This window comes from Aulonocara sp. 'chitande type north' Nkhata Bay, linkage group LG22, assembly GCF_057382095.1.
Source record: "Aulonocara sp. 'chitande type north' Nkhata Bay isolate Kocher_YH1m ecotype deep benthic linkage group LG22, A_spYH_male_GT1.1, whole genome shotgun sequence".
Lineage (NCBI taxonomy): Eukaryota > Metazoa > Chordata > Actinopteri > Cichliformes > Cichlidae > Aulonocara > Aulonocara sp. 'chitande type north' Nkhata Bay.
The window spans coordinates 20,218,653-20,239,503 of record NC_141364.1 but is presented as its reverse complement, the minus strand read 5'-3'; the positions used below and the strand labels follow the sequence as shown (position 1 = coordinate 20,239,503).

The following is a 20,851-nucleotide window of genomic DNA, read 5'->3' as shown; positions in this document are numbered from 1 at the left end:
GAAATTATGGTACAGCTCCACCAGCACATGTAATTTCAGTGGCTGCTGAATTGTTCAGTGTTATTTCATGACCTGTGTACAAAACACAAGGACTGCCTGATTATTTAGTAGGTTTATCATCTAAAACGCAGAGGCTGGGGAAAATCTGTCACCATCATACTGTGAAACACTGAAACCTGAAGTTACACTGGTCATAATGGATTGACAAACCAGCTTGTTGCCCTGTTACAGTCAGTATTGCCAGGACTCAATACTACACCTACACCTCAGCCTTAGCTCTCGACCGACCCTAAAGTCATTAATTATGGTAACATGGGAGACACAAGCAAACCAATACTGGGAAAATGTGTGTGTGTGTGTCACATGTGACCTTGAGCTTCATTTGGGTGAAGACCCATTGGCCAATCATTGTTGGTAAGTTTGATTCTGACCAATAGTGCAGGAAAAACTGCAGAAAGACAGATGGATGTCTGATGCCTCACCATGGCATGAGCTCATCAGTCCTTCAGCCGAATGAGCCCTGGAGTCCTGGAGTTATTGCCTGGTATTTATGGTAAACAGCCTGGTTTTGTTGGCATTACAGAGGCGTTCGGGTTCAGTGTCTTGCACAAGGACATTTTGGGATGTGGACAGGAAAAGCCGGGATCAACCACTCACCTTCCGATTAGTAGAAGTTCCCCTTTACCACCCAAGTCAAAGCTGCTCTATGAGATTATGAAACCTTTGGAAAAATAGTCTTTTTAAGCACTAATCCATTAAAAAAAATAAAAAAAATAATGATCATTCATTGGACACCCACAATCAGCTCAAACTACACAGTTATATAAGGTTTTCCTTTTTCCAACCCATCCGTTTACCTTCTTGTAGCAAAATAGAAATCTAATATTAAGACACGATGTATTTGCTTTTTTTCCCCAAAAAGGGAAACGTTCCTGTAAGTTTATTTTTTTCTCTGCCAACCATTTCAAGGTGCTCGGTTTAGAAAACTATCATCACAATAGTACTGCCAGACCCGGGGAGTGCATGGAAAGAAGTGTAAAACAAACACATTCCTCCATCTCAGCCTCACTGCGTGCCATTAAGCATTTTCATAAGGCAGCATACAAATAATGCCACTTTTAGTGGAAATATTTACTATCAACAAGGTTAGCTGAGATATTTTATCGCTGTCAAATCTGGACCTTCCACTGTTTGTCCTCGTTTTTAAAGCCACGCTTGAACACACAAATCTATTTATTTTATCCAATAGGGTGTTATTTTCCTGAGCAACTCGCCCTCGTGTCCCATCTTCTTTCAATCCCAACAAAGTCTGTTTGTCATATCTTCTAAAAACAAACGAAAAAAATCAACAGTTTAATGCTATTTGAACCAGGCGACTGGAGGAACTCCAAACTGTGTCTCGGTTTTGTTCTACAACCAACATCATTACTTTCAATCTGTTATATCAATAAACTTTATCCACCAATATCAATAAACTCCATTACTTGATCTGACCGAGCAGTGTGGGGTTTTCTTTTACTTTTTAACCGTCAGTCGGTGCGTGTGCACGCATACTGTCACGGCTTTTGGAAAGAGTGGGAGGATTTAATGTTTGACCACATCCATAAATATTGAAACAAGTTGCCTTTCTTCAAATCTCAGAATACTGAGTAAATATTGACACGGTGGGATCGGGCTGGAGAGAAGCATCCCAAACCTGTGCTCACACACGTATGCACATATCTGCACACGCACACACACAGTCGTGCCCCTCCAGCTGTGCTCTGAACGCTCTCTGTTCACACGAGGGAAGTCCTGGAAAAAATAACTACAGAGTAACCCGACATGAAGCGCTCCTCAGTCACATGTGTAAGCTCAGTGATACATGAAGGACTCTGAAATTATGTAAATAGCACGAGTACTACACAAAAAAAGAGTCAATCAGTATCAGACTTCAGCCCGAGTAAAAACATTTCTTCCTTGAGTTTGAAGAGAGCCCTCACTTCTTCACAAAATAAAGTTCTGTGCGTGCCTTCTTATGCAAGAAATTTTTGCACTGCAAATGAAGTTTTTGTGTATGTGCGCGAGTGTGTGTGTGTTTATGCTGCTCGTCTCCTGCCAACAGTAACAGCTCAGTAGCCAGTGAGCAGGAAGAGAGGTTCATTAAAAACCAAATACAGAGCTTACATAACCAACAGTTCTGTTCATCCCAGAACCCCCTCCCCGTGCTACAAACACACTTCTCCTTCATCCCCATCTTCTTTCCCTCCCACGCCTACTGGCAGAGCCCACCCATCATCCTCTTCTCCTCCCATAGCAACAGCTCATCTCAGCTCTCCTCCCTTGTTCCTAGACCAGCAGATTGCCTCAGTCCCTCCATCTCCCCCGTCCTTTATCTGCTCCCTCAGTCCCTGCCACCTCCTCTTTGCTCTCATCATATCTCCTTCTCTTACTCCCACACCATTCCAAGCTGTACTTCAAACTTTACAAACAGCGGGAGTACGAACCAGGAATATTAACTAGAGTTAAAACAGGAAACCTTTGATTTTACAGAGAACAAGGAAATGTCACATTGCTCCCAAACGTCTTTTTTAGTCTCAGGAAAAAGCCTTCAGCTCTTTCAGAGGTGTGATTTCATATAGGGATTTGGTTTCCACAAGCCTCTGTTACTCACTTGCATACTAAAGATAAAGGGTGTGCAAGTGCAGTAAGTGTGAGAACACAGCAGATGGCAACACAGATTAAGGCTTTGGGCTGTATTAGTAATTGTCTGGAGTAACTCTGCTCTAAAATCCACTGTCGTGATCTTCCTCCATCAGATTACAGACTATCAGTCAAACCCATTCTCCTCCCCAGCAGAGGAACATTTGAAAAACTGCATCTTTAATGCTACAGATACTGGCACGTGGTTGTCTCACACTAAAAACCACCAACATAGGATTAACTCAAGCATGAATCAAACCGGACAAAAACCCCTCATTTAAATTAGAGGATCCCAAAACGAGGGATGTGAACTACCTGGATCACACGAACATAATCTGCTTTCACCAACAGTCCTCTTCTGATATGAAACTTTAGATCAAAATCTCACAGTTTTGACACAGTGGAGAAAATCCAGCGTGCAAAGCAGGATTGATCTAAAATTAGCAGCATCACTGGGAACAGTTTAGAAGTGCACGGGGAGAAAACCTTGAAGGGGAGATCCACCAGTCTAAGAAAAGAAAAGAAAAAAAAAAAAGCCATGACCTTCATCTTGATGGCCAGAGTTGTGGACCATTATGATCACACCTCATATTATCAATTTATAAATCAGCTTCTACTTATGGGTGACCACAGCAGGACTGACAAATGTTAACAAATTCTTTATCCAGTTTAACCGAATCACAGAGACATTGGAACCAGAAACATTTTAAAGCCCTAATATTCAAAAACAAAAAAGCAACAGGACTACATATTACACATATATTTCTAACTTATTTATAACTCTAAGGATATTATAGTATATTTGTGTCTTTATTGAACAGTGGGGGTGGGGTGGGGGGGGTCCTCTGAAATGTAGCAGGTTACATTTGTGCAACATTTCTATCACCATATTTTAGCAGAACATGTGACTGAAGCCAGACTTGAATGTCCCTGATTAATTCTTTAGCCAATTTAAAAAATACAGACTCAGTGATGTTATTTTTCAGTGTAGTGTTTCTTCACATCTCATTCTGATTTCTAAACTGGTACCAAGATATCTTTTCTGAGGTACCTGAAATAAGCTACAATTTGAGCAAAAACAAACTGTCCTAAAAAGGGACATCGAAAGACAAAAACAAAATACGCTTCAATTGTTGTTTTAGATTATAAAACCAAGTTAAATGCAGAAATAAATGATTAACAGCGCAATGAGCATTTATTGCAGCCAGCAAACTAAAGCCTGGTGGCTTTCACATTTCAGCTGAGAACATCCTAATAGTAACAAAAACAGGAAATTTAGAAATCCACATATATTATATTTACATAGACAGTTGAAACACATGCACACACGCTCACACACACTTAAAGTCAAAAATGTATGGGAGAAAAGTCGCAGTGGAAGTGGCTGTGGATCTCTCTAGGACTGTCATACTCAATTTTGACACAAGAGGGCACTGCAGGGCTTTCTGGAGAGGCCGCGTTGACCTGCGAGGGCATTAGCAATGACTCCCTGGCTGGAGTATCCTCCACCCTGAGGCAAGAGTGCCGCAGCGTTGACACAGGTGGCAGGACGGTGGCGGTGCTGGTGGTGCTGCTTGTGAAAGTCTGGTTGAGTGAAGGATTCTGGGAATTTGCATGCAACGACTCCTGGTCCTCCCCAGGAAAGAACGAAGGAAGAGGGAGGGTGGTGGAAGAGGTAGGCTGGTGCTCTCGACTGGGTCCCAAGCTGCCAGGGTAAGCAGGAGGGCACTGAGTACGCTGGTGCATGGCTGGCTGACTGCACATGTTGCCCCATGGGTAAGACTGGTACGCTGTAATCCCAGCTGGATGGAAAACACACGCAGATCCAAACAGACTGAAAATTCAGCTTCAGTGGCAGTAATTGAAACCTCAAACATTTCACCTGTCATAAGACTAAGAATGCCAAGAGTATCTGCATACCATTTAATTCTAATGTTTTTCCTGTGCCCTCAACATGACTCCCTTTTGTCTTATTAATCAATGCTGACCTATACATTTCCTTATTAAATCACCATGCAATTTAAACATCCAACTACAAAGCTTCTGATCTTTCTAATTTGCACCACTGACTGAATGGTGACTAAAGCTGATGATATGACAGTGATGAGAGCAATGTATAATACAAGATTAAAAATAATTATTGAAAAACTGAATCCTTGTTCAATGATTGTGCAAACATCTGTTTACATAGAAAGCACCAAGTCAAACTTTCTTTTGACTTCTGGGTTAGTTTACACTAATGTAGGGTGTATAGTTTTTACTTTCCATTTGATCCTATAGGATCTTTTGTCAGAGTAAAATTTCATATTTTTTCCAATACATCAATTAATGCAATCTCATTTTACCCCAGTGACTCACCATGGTGACCAGATGACTGCAGTAGGATTTGACCTGCACTCTGGGACTGAAAGTAGGCATGACCTGTGGTGGAATAGGTCACCACTCCTGTCGAGTTTCCTCCAGGGCCAAAAGTCAGGTAGGAAGTAGGATTAGACTCTGGAGGGTTAGGGGTGAGGTAGGGGGATGGTGTGAAGTAGGTCATGCGGGGCAGAGATGCTTGAGGTTGGAGCTGAGGCTGGCTGGTGGGGTAGGAGGTCTGGAGCTGGTAAGACAGAGTGTTGCTCTGCTGGCTAGACGTCAGGTAGTCCAAGTCAAAGAGCAAACTGAGGACAACACAAACAAGAATTTAGTGACAAACATGAACATCTTTGATTATTGCTCCATCTGCAGGTTGTGGTTGCACTTATGATTACTTCTAGTGATATCGAGGCAGACAGACACAATCAGAGTTTTATTCTCAGGTCTCACGTTATTTATGAGGTTTCTGCCACCATCTCTATGCAGTACATCTGCGTTACTGAACATGCACAGATACTGCCAACCGTATCTACAAAGTAGAAGTTTTAGTGCTGTCACACATCTATAGTCATACAACCATAATTGTATAAGAACAAAGTGACTAAGTGCAATCTCTCACAGCATATTTTAGCTAAAACTGACTCCCTGCTACTACAGACGCTGTGTGAGCCATCACTACATCAGTATTTCACAGATTCCCTCTCTGCCTACTCTCTGTCCTGCTGTCAGCTCTTATACTCATCCATATTTGAAGCATCCTCTAGTATTCATGTCACAGTTTGCTGTGAGTGGAGCTGACCTGGTGTCAGTCGGCAGAGACTGGGTCTCACGGTGGGCCAAGGTAGAGCCACCCTCCAGAGCATCCAGGAAGAGGGGTGGGGTGTGGGCTGGTGTGTTGAGGAGAGGGGGAGTGGGGTTTGCAGAGTTAAAGGTTGAGGTGAAAAGAGGAAGGCTGGCTCGCCGCAGAGGGGGAGGGCTCTGCATGGGACGGGGGGGATACTCCACCAAACCCTCCTGAGATGAAAGCTGTTGCTGGCCTGTATCCCTCACTCTGCTTTCACCTAACAGATAAAAACCAAGCAATTACAAAGTAAGATTAGGCAGAGATACTGTAGTTTGGTTTCTGTGTAATTTTACTATCTCAACCTGCAGTGTGAAGGTTTGCTGAGCTGAACAAAGATGTCATTCTTCTATAAACACTTTCTCATATGTAGGAAAATCCGTTAATTAAAAACCTATGTTTGTAATGCCATAAAAGCCACAAATTTTATCGAGGTCAAATTTGCTGCTACTTTACATAACCGACCCTACAACTGAAAGAGTTTTGGTGGACAAGCTTTGTCCGCCTCTCTTCCAGTAAAAATAACTAATGTTAACAGAGGATCCTAAGCAAATGTAACGAAATTTTTCAGCCATGATGGAGGTGGGGTGACTGCATCACTGCTTGATCATCCAGACATCAAAGAATTTAAGCTGGTCCGGTTTCTTTAGGGATTAATAAAGTATTCTGATTGTAATCATTCATCAGCACCTCACAAAGGAATGATAATGCAGGTTGAAGGGAAACTTAATCCCAAATCCAAGTTTACATATTTTCCTCTGACCTTTAGACTTATGTATCCATCTAGATTGTTTTGTTGTGATGTTTCCCTTTTCATCAATGGAACGAGATGGTCTTCACATTACAAAAAAACTTAACAGCTTTGTCTGTTTAATCAAACAAAACTAAAGTAAAAATTCAAAAACCTTGTTATGAGCAGTTTTATGTAGGACCTATTTTTTTTTTCCCAATGCTACTTTCAGCTGTTCACTTATAGACAAGGGCTCGCCACTGTGGGAAGGTCTGCATGTTTGATTTCTTTTTAATGATTATGTATATTTATTTTTGCACTGGATGTCGCTTATTAGGCAAATGTGTAATGTGCAAAACAAAAGGGCACAGAGCTTGCTAACATCATAGCTCAGCTGAAGGGTGATGCGATCTTTAACACCTTTGTATGCAATTTTAAATTTGGGTTGAGTCGTTTATTTTAACAAGATAAAGAGAATTCGTCACAGACAGACTGAATGCTCATCAAGCTAATGCATGAAAAGCAGAGTGTCGTAAAATGTGCATGTGTGGATTTTCACACCTGGGCTGCTGAGGCTGGACAACAGGCTGCTGTGGGAGGGTGGGCTCTGAGTGGTTATGGTGGGGAATGAAGGTGGCACAGGGGCAAGCTGGGGTAGCTTGGGAGGAGCATAATAACGAGACAAAGAAGCGGCTCCCTTACTAAAACAAAGACAAAGAACAAAAATGCACTTAAGCATGAATCAAATCAAAGCACAGAGATAAAAATCTAGAGAGGTGTGTGTGTGTGTGGGGGGGGGGGGGGGGGTGTCAACTGGACTTCTTTAGGTTTGTGAAGATATCTTGATGAATGCTCAATCATCCAGGTAAGTAGATCTCCAAAAGTTGATTCTGTTCATCTGGACGTAGTGTTTTGTGAAGATAATTCACCTCTTATCCAAGAGGCTTCTTCAGTTCTACAAACAAAAGACTGAGAGTCCCAGGTATTTAACGCCTAGTGGGGGCTTTGGAAGTGGTCCTGAGGGTCATTGACCCATTATTGACCCAGAGCCTCTTCACATGAGCCAAGGTGTGTGAGAAGAAGAAAAAAAAAAGAAAAAAAGAAGGACTGTATTACTATCACCGGGGGTTAAGGGTCAAGTCACTGTGAGGGCTTGCCCAGCCTCATCATGTGACCTTAATAGCTCAGTTGATAACACTTTCAGTACCTACTGGGCTCCGGTTCGAAGTGATCTAGCCTATCGAAAAATGTGATTTCAACAGACGTAACTCAGTCATGAGAGCGACTTAATCACAAAAAACAAAACTACCATTTCTGAAAGCCGACAACGGGGGAAATCCCCCCCCAAAAAAAACCCCACACACAGAGCAGCAGGTACACCATCGTCTCGAGGTTTTCCATTGTTGTGTCGCATACAAATGACGTCACATCAACGATGGTCGTTCACAGTGGATGTGGATTCAATTCTGGTTTATTTATATAGTGCCAAATCACAGCAGTTGCCTCGAGGCACTTTGCATTGTAAGGTAAAGACCCTACAATAATGCAGAGAAAGCAATCAGACGACACCCTAGGAGTGAGAAACAGCAAGAAGAGAAAAAAAAACAAACTCCCTTTTAACCGAAGAAACCTTTGCAAGAACAAATGACCTCCTTTACTTCTCGCTCAAACCATCTTGTCTTCTTAGTCCAAAATGTGAGCACTGGCATCCTCAAAAGAGTGACCTTTATTCTTTAAGTGTACAGCCTTCAAACCTAAAGAAGTCATCTACCTTATTTTCTTCAGTCTCTCTAGACTACCATGACCTGGATGACAGCAAACCTACACAGACACACAGAAATAAAAGAAACAGAAATACCTGTTGTGAGCCAGTGTGGGCATGGGATTGATTTGGTGATGTGGACTGTATTCGGCTCTACTCTGTCCGTGTTCCACCTTTGCTGTAACAGCACGTACTTTCCTCCACTTTGCCCTCCGGTTCTGAAACCAGACCTGGGACCCAGAAACATTCAGGGGGGAAAAAATAAGACTGAGGAGGCCAACAAAAAAGGTAGAAACTGCTTTACAGAGGATGAGATGGGATTTTCAGGAACACAAAGAATAAAATGCCAGTAGCACATCTTCATAAGGAAAACATCACAAGTCTTCAGTAAAATTCCACAGAAGATGAACAGAGTAATAATAATAATAATAATAATAATAATAATAATGGATACTTTATTGATTGATCCCCATGGGGAAATTACTTGTTTTTCTCTGCATTTGACCCATTCACTCAGTGAAGCAGTGGGCAGCCCACTAAGCAGGCGCCCGGGGAGCAGTGTGTAGGGACGGTACCTTGCTCAGGGGTACCTCAGGGTAGCCGTTAAGTGGATTCGAACCGCCGACCTTCCCATCATGGGGCGACCACTTTACCTACTGAGCTATCCCTGCCCTAAGAGTCTAACCATAGACCACAGAGTAAGAGTCTAACCATAATTCTCTGAGGTGTGACGCCGACTGAAGTAGCAATCACTTTCCTTTTTTCTGCGTCCGGATAGTGATCCTCTTGGAAAAGGGCCTCTAGATGCTCTAACTGATCTGTACGCAAGAGTACGTTAGTGTACACACACACAAATTACAGGACAATAATTTGCATAGCAGTCAAATGTGAGCACACAGAGACGTTTCCCCTCACCTGTGCTGTAGAGCGTCCGTGTCTTCTTCTTCGGTGCAGGTGGCAGCAGGCAGCTGTCCACAGACTCTATCCCTGGCAGCAGTGGGAAGCTGAGGGCTCGACCTCGGCCCCTGGTGCTGTAGCGGATGGAGCGTCGGGTGGAGTATACCTGCGTTATCTCCATCTGCCATGAAGAAACACTACCTCAGCACAGATGTTTTCAGTCAAATTCAGTAAAATGTCCCAATGGTTTTTTTTCCCTTTAAAAAAAGGATTTTAAATAGTCAGGTATCAATTATCACATTTTTAAAAGCTAAATATAATTTTGGAGAGTCGTTTAGGGGGGAAAAAAAGGAAAAACCTTTGAGTGCAGTGCAGAGTTGAATGTTTCAGCCCAAACAAAGCAATGCAGCAATCATTTCCCAAAAATAAAAGTTCATTTAGGACTTCCAGGACCAAGTAATTAATTTCCATTGTTCTTTCCCATATGTGATATTAACACGTCTGTTCCAGGGCTGCAGCCAGCAGGTAATGATTTTTCTCATTTTCTGTTAATTGCTTGGTCCATTAAATCTAGTGAATATAAACATGCCCACCGCAGTTATCCAGGACCTGATGTAATGTCTTCAAACTGCTTACTTTTTCTGATGACAGACAATAACCAAACATATCAAAACTGCCCAGAGACAAGAACAAGTAAAGTAGTCTTAAAGATTGATCAGTTATGAAAATAAACAGTTCTTCTCCTGCCAAACTGGTAACTGACTGTTCCAGCTCTACCAAACTCACATATCAGTTGTCAGTCTCTGTAAAAATTTGTCTTCAGGTTAGCGTAGTTCAAAAACAATCATTTCTGATTTGATCTGGTCTGAAACGTCTTGCTGTTGTAGAACCAGTGACATTATCTGAGATCTACGTCTGAGTGGTAAACATTAAAAGTACCGATTACTAGCACAGTGCATGCTGTGGGTCCAAGAGTGTCATCCTGGCAAATAACAGTAAAGAACAATTAATTTACCGTTATCACCTTACATAGCTTTTCAGTGAGATGAGATCATTCTCCACACACTGAATGTGCTCGTTAATGGCTTCAAAGAATCGGTCACCTACGGATATCACACTACATTACACACTGAACATTCAAATCCAGGATGCCATTTTCACAGCTGCATCATTAATAATTCAGAGGACTGTAGGTGTGCATATTTCATACACATTAGACTGTAATTACATACTGAATGAGCCATTATTAGAAACCTGTTGAGATTTACTAGAAAATGCAAAACTGTTGGGTTAAAGGTTAAACTTCATGATCAGCAGCCAAGTATAATGTGTTTATTTTTGTCTTTTCACACACTGTAACCCTGAAATTCTCTCGACACAAATGTCCAAATCATTCAGATAAACTGTCTTTGCACTGCTTAATACAGAATCATTTCCACCTGAACCCATATGAGGATGCTACAGGTAATTATCGAGAGTATTCACAACAAGCGAGTGGGCGTCGTGTATCCTGCATTGTCCATGCTTTACTCAGACAGCATCTGGCAGGTTTGTTGGAGAAATTTCTCTAAGCACAACATCCCAGTGCACTTCAGACAAAGCAACGCCCTCGCAAAAAACTACCTCATCAAAATACTCCCAGTTCACCATGCAATGCAGTGAGGAGTGCTCGGACCTTTACATAGGAGAGCAGAGATCTTCGATCAAGAACACAGACAGAGGCCATCTATGGGCACTGTGAACAACCACCACTGAGTGGAGGTAGTGACGCTAATTATCAGCCACCTATAATGCAGTCCTGAAATCCTCTTCCCAACCCCCACAGCTTGACCATGTGACCTTAATAGCTCACAACAATATGGCAGGGCAATGTCTCACAGAGGAGTCACATCTTGACTCATATGACCCTTAAAGACTGACTGGAGATTTATGCTTCAGCAAGAAATCTATGCTGTAGCTATTAGTGTGTACCTGAATAAATAGAATAAGTGTTTTTAATCTGTACTGCCACTGTTGTGTATTTTTGACTCTAAATAAGCTATACACAGAGCACTGGTCAGGTTCCATCCATGAATGTGTTTTTATCGCTAATAACCAAAACAAATCCAGTTTTTCCCTCACTGTTTCTGGAACGCACCAACTTCCAACATGTCTGCAAATGTTTATATAAAGGTCTTAACCTCAAACCCCTCTGAAAACTTATGGGGAAACCTCTTGTGCATCACCCTAGCAATGTGACTACATGTTAGCTCAACGTAGCCCACGATTGTTGCGATTGGCCATTTCAGCACCATCGATTGCAGTTTTGTGCTTCTTCTTCCTTTTTTCCCACCTTTTTCACTGCAGTTTTAAAATTTATTAGTGAAAGTGACAATCATCTCTTCAATATAAGGAACATTAATAATAATAGTATCAATATAAGTACTCACAAATGTCAGCAAATTTCTGGAGGGAGACTGTGTAAACTATTGGAATGGATGTAAGGGAATGTATAAACAAGTGAAAAATCTAGAGGGGCAGATTTCAATCCCTAGTCCCAAGATTTTATTTTTTTTTCTATTGGCTGGCACTACATATAAAAGACCAGGACATTAGCACATTGTAATTAACACAATGCACCATAAATGCCAGCAATGACGTTGGCCATTTGCGTAGGTTACATTGCAAGCACTACAAGGTTCCCAGCAGAAGTCTAAATCGGACAGAACAGGCTTGTCCACATCTTTTAGGACCACATTTAAAGTGACAGCCCCATCAGGGGTTAAATACCTGGGCCTTAAGACATTTAAGAAGTAAAGAAGCTTCTTAGGTGAGTGAAGAGACACCTTTATAAACCCCAAAAAATGTAAGTCCAGTTACCTTCAGTTCAAGTAATTAGGGCTATTTTGACGTGGGTCGGCGAGAACCTTACAAGGACACTCAGAGAGCATCCTTGACAAAACCCAGCAAAATATTAGTGGTGAAAATGCATCCAAAGTTCTTACATGTGAAAAAGAACCACTCGAGGGAATGTACTGACATGATTTCCTAACATTGTTGGGGTTCATGTGTGAAACTGGCTTAAGTTTGAGAAAGATCTTAAATCTGCGTGTCTGAAATACAGCAGCACACAAACAGAGTTTGGTGTGAATGTGTCACTCAGGTTCAGCGTGCAATGAATCTTGAGCAAATGAAAGGGAAAATACATTTCAAGTAGTTCACAGATCATCAGGTATGAGCACATGAATGGTCTCCTCTCACCTCAAGTGGTTGTGGGCCCTGCTGGGGGACACTGTGAGGCAGAAGGGGGCTATGAGGTCTTTTGTTACTCTGTGGCTGAGGACATGTGGGCTGGATGGAGACAGGAGGCTGCGAGGAGTACAGCAGGGGGATGGGAACTGGGGGACAACACAGCCCTGTCCCCCCAAACCCCAAGTAGAGTGGGTCAGAGAGGTCACAGCTGTTCGTCAGAGCCGAGGTCTCCTCTGAGCTCATCGCTGGCACCTCCTGTGTCTCACTTTTCTTCATCTCCTCAGACCTCTCACCAACATCCTTTACTCCTCTCTTACTTCTAACCTGCTCACTTTGCTTCCTCCCTCGCTTCTTCTTACTCTTCTTCTGCTGCTCATCTTTTTGTGCTAAGCGCTTTGTCACTGTACTCTCTTGTTCATCAGCAATTGTTTCCTTGGCCTTCTCAATCTTGTTGTCTTCCATCTGCACCTCCTGTGCCGCCCCCACTTTCAGCCCACTCTCAGGCTTCACCTGCTCCTCCTCTGTCACAACTTTCTCTTCTTTCCCCCCCTCCCCATCCTTCTCTTCTCGCCATGTCTCCTCTGCTGCCTCTTCATCCTCCCACTGACTAAACACTTCCTCCTCCTTTTCCCTCCTCTTCCTCCTCCTCCTCCTCCTGCTCATGTTCCCTCGGTTGCTGTTTTTTGACAAATCCTCCAGTTCCTCACACAGAAGGCTTGGACAGTCTGCAACAGAGTAAAGCAAGAATTTGTTTTTTAACTTAAAAATTTGGACTAAAAATCACTCATCTGGTTTTACTTCAGCATCCTACCTTCTAGTAATATAGTACTCTGGACATTAATGAGTTCATAATTATCATCAACATATTACATCTTGACTTCTACAAGAATACAATAATAACAGAGATACATTTTTGGATCAGGCCAGTCTGAAAAATGAATACAGGCTCAAGAACTTCAAAGCCAGAATTCATTTTGTGGCAGTTAGGAGAAGGCTTTAATCTTTAAGTTCCAGCCTACTGCACTATGTTTTCATTATGTATCATTTTACCCAGTTTATTTGGTCAGATATTGCAAAAATATGCGTGTTTTTCCTAACAAGCTCCTGAAAACTGAAGGTTTCTCACCTCAAGTCATTATAAGCTGGAGCTAAGTACTATAAAGCGAGTTCAACATACCCAGGTTGTCTTTGTGTTATCTGGACTCCCTTATCCGAACAGATTTAGTCAGGAACACATCAAGCTTTTATCAACTCACTAAGTTAACCTAGGTTTTAACCTGCACATTCACATTAAACTGGGTGGCATCTGTGGCATTATCAACAGAAAACAGATGTTAGTAACAGAGCAGCTGATTGTTCAAAAGATGAATCTATAATATTAGAAAACCATGAATTGGTTGAACACATAATACAGACTGAGAGAAACACAGCTGCTCCAGACAAAGCAGTGGTGGTGAAGGAAAAGCACTGCACAGTAGATAAATACTGACAGCGCTGAATGAATGCATGGACACTCAGTGCTTTGTAAGACAGGAAAAGAGAGGGTAATAAAGTTTAGCCTATTTAAAGCCAGGAGAGAAAGACAGCAAAAATGCCCACTGTTTATCAGAATCTCATGGATTATAATGAGTAAATGACTAAATTAATGTTTAGAAGGCAATGTTAGTTCTCATTCTTTCAGCTGCAGCTTCGCTGTTGGTTGATGATCTGAGAGCAAGTGAAGAGTAAATGCAACAAACAGAATTCAAAGGCAGGCTTAGTCTATGTGCAAATTAAATACAAACCAGCCAAAAGTGGAAGGGAAAAAATAAGGGGAAAAAAAGGTTTATCTAAAAATATATCTCTCTTATTGATCATCTGGGAAGTGTGAAGACACTAGACTCTCCTACTATCCACACAGGAAGTCAGAGGAATCTTCCAGGAATGGTGTCATTTCACAGAGAACTGACAGGTCAGTAGACGCTGATTTCAGACCTAATGATCTCTAATCTAGGGAACAAGTTATCATGGTGAAGCACCCTGGTAAGAAGTGAACCATCTTAATAGCACAGAAAAACCCTGATAACCAGACAAGATAAAATCCGACTCCATCATCAGGCCTCTGCAGTGTTGGGAAAAGTGAACTAACACCTTTTTTTGTGTGTTAACTAGTAAAACTACAAATGCTTCCTTCACCAAAAGGAAAGTTGTTGTTCAATGTCATTCTTTTTATTTCCCAACCGGTTCCCAGGTTGAGCACTCTGCAGACAAGTTAGAGCAGGAAGGCTGAGACGGTTTGGACATCTGTAGGGGAAGTAGTGGATATACTGGACAAAGGATGTTGAAGATGGGAGGGAAAAAAGGAAGACCTCGGAGAGAAAGGTGAGATGCAACCTTTCTGCATATGCGGGTGATTCCTGCCATTTATTAGCTCGAAAAAGGTGAGAAGGGATTCTTTAGCAGTTACCTGGCCGTCCTGCGTGGTAGTGAACCTGCAAATTCCTGTATCGATACCATACCAAGTAAACACAGGGCCAGTATTACTGATACCAAAACCAATAGTGATACTTTTAACTTATAAAAGGCAGCTTATGTAGGGGAGCTCATCGTTTCATGACTTATGAGATGAATCATCACCAATCTGCAAAATCTGAACACATTTTAATAGGGTTAACATATCGATCCTATTGTGCTAGTATCAATCCGATACCGATACCAGTGATGGTATCAGTACTACGGATAATTGGGTCGTTAGTGGCTCACGGCCTAGCTCCACTGCTTGGCATCTGACCAGACAGGTGACGCGTTCCCTAGATTTTATTTATTGTTGTTGGCTTTTGAGTTTACGCTTTTAATATAAACTTAACTGAGTGGCACTTTTGCTGGGTTGACTTAATTTCTTATGACACTGTGCAATAATTTCATTACATGTTCACTGTCAAGTGGGTCATTGCTAGGTTTTAAAATTGCTGTAGTTAACCAAACTATATTTCTGTCTTTGGTAATAGGGATGGGAATCGAGAACCGGTTCTTGTGTAGAATCGGCTCCCAGTAGTCCAATTCCTTGTTGTTAGTCAGCCTGCCTATCATCCTGCTTCTGTTTCAGTTGCACTTGTGGTCCTGTGTTAAAACACTGGCACAGTCTGCAGCGTGGATATGGATGTTACTCTTATTTCACAAAAGGACGAGCACGGGATGGTAAAGTGGAAACTACATCCAGCTCAGAAACAACTGCATTATGCTGTTAACACTACTTTGACTCTTCACACACACACAGCATGCTAATACTAAGCCAACCAGACAGCATGCTAAAACCAAGCTAGCCAAGAACCCAGAGTGAAAGCTGAGTGAATGTGGGCCCCAGCCCAGCAGCCAGACCCTGAACTTTAACAGGTAACAAACATAAGCAGTTGGGTTGCAGCCTCCATTTCTAGATGTTCATGTTTCTAAAGTAGAATCACTTTCAAGTGTTTTCGTGCTGGTTTTCATCTTTACTTTGTGTTCACAACTAAATACTAAGAGAAAGATCATTTGTGTCACCCTCATTAGGATAGGGATTTGTGCTGTGTGTAAGATTGTAACCTCAGGTTTATATTGTTAAATGGTAGTTTTGAGACAATACGTTTCAGCTATTTTATAGAGTAACATGAAAGTAGTGCAATGAGCAGTGTAACAAATTACTTAATTACTCCAAAGAGAAAGTAACACACACTGCTCACACACACACACACAAAAAAGGGAAAATGCCTCCAACATACACAAACATTTGATCACACAACATGCTATTAATTTGCATGAATGTAATGTCTTCAGGAGTTTTTCCTTCCCACTGTCGCCAAAGTGCTTGCTCATAGGGTTCATATAATTGTTGGATTTTTGAATGTAGGTATAATTGTCGGGTCTACCTTACAATATAAAGTGCCTTGAGGTGACTGTTATTGTGATTTGGCGCTGTATGAAGAACTGGATTGAATGTGATATACTGCTTAGTCATGGTGGTGATAAGGAATCAAATCAATAGGTGATATCAATATTGGAATCACTAAACTCATCAATTTCCATCTTTATTTGGGTAATTTTGATTCAGTCCAGCTTCTTTTCTTTTCTCTTTTTAAATTATTCAAACTGAAGCAACCTATATTAATGAAAAGCACAGCTCAACTCTGAAAATGCCACAAAGCAGGTGTATATGCATTCATGAACTCTCACGCCGCTCAGCTACATTGGTGCATTTTCCTCTGTCACTCACTGAGCTGGAGTCAGATAAGGTACCAGTATTTGGAGAAATAACCCGATGATGTTTGAAGATTTCTTTCACATCTCCAGGGTCACGTGGTGACCCGCAGGTCAAATAAAACGCGCGTCGGTCTCGGGAGGAGCAGCAGCCTGCGGTGGCTTAATTAGTGTCCCAGCCGTGCGCCGCCTCGTGCCACCACCTCACCTGACCGTTAATTAACTCTGAGCGGCTAGGTGCTGCTAAACTAGCCAAGCTGTCCCCATCTCCAAACACCGGGTCGTGAATGTTAATAACCGTGTTTTAAGTCGTCTCCGCGGAGCAGAGCTGCACTGGGAGCTTCACTCACAGGGGGAAAAAATAAAAGCTTTAAATAAGACGTCTTTCAAAAGTTTGTTAAAAAATGGTGTTAAAAGTTTGTCCGCGTGCATCAATTGAAAAGGCTAAAACAAGCCAATAAAACAATTAAAGGGCAGCCTGAGTATCCTTACCCAAGTCGTCACCGTCTTCGTCCATGAACGCCACCGTCAAAACCAATAAACTTGTGCTAATAATCAATTAAGTCGAGCAGACAACGAAGCGAATGTCTTCATGACCGCAGGTTAATGGGCTTGATTGATTGATTACCTCTCTCTGCTGTGTGACGGAGAATTATCACGTGAAGGGTGAAACAGAAGCAGCCAATCACAGAACAGAACAGATGCACCATAACTCTACTTTTACAAGGAAAAAAGGTGTCTCAAAACCAGGTAACGACTTCCTGTTCAAACAAGAAGCCTGAGTTTTATCCTTATCTAGTCTCGCTCATCGCAAACAGCTAAAAAAAAAATGCTTAAATAAAAATGGCTTCTGAGGGCTCAGGTCTGAGGAGGTTAAGATATTGCCATCTATCGATTTTATCCCGTTTATTCATTTCTTTCTGGGACAAGTTTTATGTTTATACTTTTTTATTTTACAGTACAGGGGATTTACTTGTGAATCATTCAAGCATAAAAAAGGCATCTAACTCAAGGCATGTGCCATTGAACTTAGTGAATAACCAATTTAGGCACTTTGTTACTAGCAGCCTGTCGCTAAAACAAATCGTTTGGTCCCATTTCTTTATTTTAATATATGAAAAATGTCAAAGATAACACAGTTTGACAGGCATAACATTCTGTTTCTGCATCATCAAGATGATCCCGAAGAGCTGCTCATGGAAAACCTGGCATATGTCAGCATCGGGTGCAGCGTATACTTAAAGAAATTTAAGGAAACTGGAAAAGTGGAGGACAAAAGAAGAAGGGACATACCTAAAGCAACTATACAAAAAATGAACAGCATCTAAAAGTCAAGTTCTCAAGAAATCAGAAATAATCCAGCAAACAGCTGAAACAGGACCCGAGAGATACATCTGGGCTTTCAGTTGATCCATCTACTGTTTATTGAAATTTCATCAAAAATGTTCTCAGTGGAAGGGAAGGCCACTTATCCTTCCACCTATTAAATTCAGGTTCACAGGGGGCCTGGAGCATATCACGGCTGCCGCAGAATAATAGGCAGACTACTACACACTGGCAGAAAACCATTCACATTCACAGTTAATGCCAATTTAGAATCACCAGTTAACCTAACCTCACTAACTGCATGTCTTTGGACTGTGGGATGAAGACAAAATACCTGTAGAGAACATGCAAGCTCCACACAGAAATGCTCCGGCCAGGTTCGATTTGGATTTGAACCCAGGACCTTCTTGCTGAGGCAACAGCACTAACCAGCCCCATTGTGCTACTCTAACGATGAATGATGAATCAGGCGAGTGGTGTTGGAGCTCTTTTCAAAAATTAATGTAATTATGAACACAGAAAAGTGCTGTCAGAATTTGATCCACCGTGCAATACCATCTGGAAAGCATCTGAATGGCAGCGTGACAATGATGCCAAACACACTGTCAATGCTGTAAAACCAAACCTGGATAGAAAAACACACAATGCAACGCTATCAGGAGTTCAGGTTGTGTTGAAGAATGATAGCGGTCTGAACAAATACCGACTTTCAAGCTCATTAGTATTGTACAAACTCTGTTTTTCCCTTATATACTGTATTGCATCTAAATAAATCATTGCACCTTAAGCAGCTTGAGGTTACGGCACAGCTAACAGCTGTACAATGTTTTTCCCATTTTCTTTTTTATGAACCTAATTTCTCAGATCACAAACTATGCCTTTATTGTTGGTTTCTAACTTGCTCCTATGTGTTTAAATGGCTTTTTTATTTTTAAAACAAAACTGTTTGTTGGGGAAAATGAATGAGAACATTTAAAATGACCCTCAATATGAAATAGGTAATTATTATTATATGTATAGTATGTTGATAAAAGTGGATTCTGGGATTACTTGAAGCATTTTTGCTGTAGTAGGTGAGATGAGACGTCTAAAACAAAATCATTCTGTGAATCATGTAGCTTATTTAAACTAGATCATAAAGACAAAATGAATGTTTTGATATAATCACCAAGGCGCTGTAGTTTAGATGCAGATTTGTTACACCTCTTAACATACTAGACTCTAAATGCAGGAAAACTAAAGCCGTGGCTTTGCGGGGGAACTACATGTAGTTTTTAGTTTGAGATCCCGTGAAATAAAGACACGTGTCGCTGCTACACATTTGCTACACATTTGCAAATGTATCTGAAAGATGTTTTATTTTCTTTCAGCTTAAATTAATAATCATGTAATCCGTGAAATCTACGCTGGGACTCCTCATGGTTAACCCAACCCTACAGACTGTCAGCTGAGGATAAACAGCGCTGATCCCTTGAGCTTCTTACTCCACAAAGGTCTAAAAAAATAAGCCGTTGTAAAATCAGACACAAACGCACCACAGCCTGCTATCTGTATTTTTGTAGTATGTAAAATTACAGCTGAAAATAACCAGGTTAAAACTGGGTAGTAAATCAGGTTGTCTCTGCCACGGTTGTTCCTCTGTTACCCAGCAGATGGGGTACTGGTTGGACCCCAGGCCTGCTTCATTCTTCCCCAACTCTACTGTGCAGCTTTGGCTCGGCTGTTCCACCCCTCCCACAGGAGGCTCACACACAAGGAGCCCTCAGCCTCTGTGCAGAGGCATATTTCCTCATCAGCAGCCTGCTCTCCAAGGCCAGGACAGCTTGTTAGCTTTGCTGGATGATAGCCAGCTGCAAACCCACTACTCAGGTGACCTTGGTCTCATCTGGTCTCATGCTTGAAGAGCAGGAATAATCTCCTTTCCTGTGTGTCTGTGTTTGTACTCACAAATCCCCACAGACAGTTTATCTAACTTTCAGTGAGGAGGGAAGAGGGAAAAAAAGATATTTTTATGTGTTGACTTAAGAAAAATAACATCTCTGTCTGTTTCTCCCTCGAGGGCCCACAGAGTTAAACAAGTGTAAATGAGGTGCTAAGAAGCTGTGATCACGCAAATACAAATACAGCATCTCTCTTAGATGAAGCACAGAAGAGAGGAGAGCTGCCTCTAGTGTCAGCGGGTCGAAAAGAATGGCACGCAGGCCGAGCTAATGCTGGCTGGTGTGTGAGAACATGGAGGCAGACTTTGTGTCTGCACGCAAGCGCCTTTAAATGCATGTTACTGAAATGTATTCATCTCCTGTTTCAAGTGCTTCGTTGCTGAGTCATGAGTGGACCCAAGAATAAAGCCTGGACCTCAAGTTTGAACAATCTTCAGCCGCCAAGGGAGCTGAGTCACATTTAAGACCGAGATATTGAAGGAAAAGTTCACCCACATTACAACACTGCATGTGATCACAATAAACTCATTTAAGCTTCCCGGTTTGAGGGGATTATTTGGGATTTTTATGCATCTCCTGCAGCAAAACGGATACAAATGGAACTTCATGTGCCCTGCCCACAATGTAGAAAAGAATTACATCTAAATAATTCAACGGTAGCCTGTCTTTCGAGCAACATTGTCTTGGTGGGTAATCCACAGACTACAGTGACAGTGTTCACTGTAACCAGAAGAAAAGGCAGTTTATAACCACTGTGAGCGCTACAAGCTGCAGACTGCATTAAGATGGAAGTGAAGGGTTGAGAAATCTGTAAACCTGGACAAAAAGAACAAAAAGGTCTGCATAGCAACATCAGGTTTTTGTAGTCTGAG

General features: G+C 41.8%; 1 protein-coding gene across 1 annotated transcript; it reads right to left on the bottom strand.

The window, feature by feature from the left end:
• Nucleotides 1-2,987: 2,987 nt before the first annotated feature.
• nobox (NOBOX oogenesis homeobox) lies at nt 2,988-17,367 on the bottom strand. Its single transcript, XM_086280018.1, has 9 exons — nt 17,206-17,367; nt 12,511-13,226; nt 9,289-9,451; nt 9,085-9,191; nt 8,470-8,603; nt 7,173-7,312; nt 5,840-6,101; nt 5,041-5,345; nt 2,988-4,484 (listed from the first exon to the last, which is right to left on the bottom strand). The coding sequence occupies exons 1-9, from the start codon at nt 17,228-17,230 to the stop codon at nt 4,030-4,032; spliced, it is 2,307 nt and encodes a 768-aa protein (XP_086136144.1). The 5' UTR covers nt 17,231-17,367; the 3' UTR covers nt 2,988-4,029.
• Nucleotides 17,368-20,851: the final 3,484 nt, after the last annotated feature.

Coding starts and splice junctions, on each gene's coding strand:
- nobox (XM_086280018.1), bottom strand. CDS start 17,230: ATGGACGAAGACGGTGACGACTTGG. Junction 8,604..9,084: donor TCACACCTCAGAGAATTATG/GTTAGACTCTTA, acceptor TCTGGGTCCCAG/GTCTGGTTTCAGAACCGGAG. Junction 4,485..5,040: donor GCAGTCATCTGGTCACCATG/GTGAGTCACTGG, acceptor TTTTCCATCCAG/CTGGGATTACAGCGTACCAG.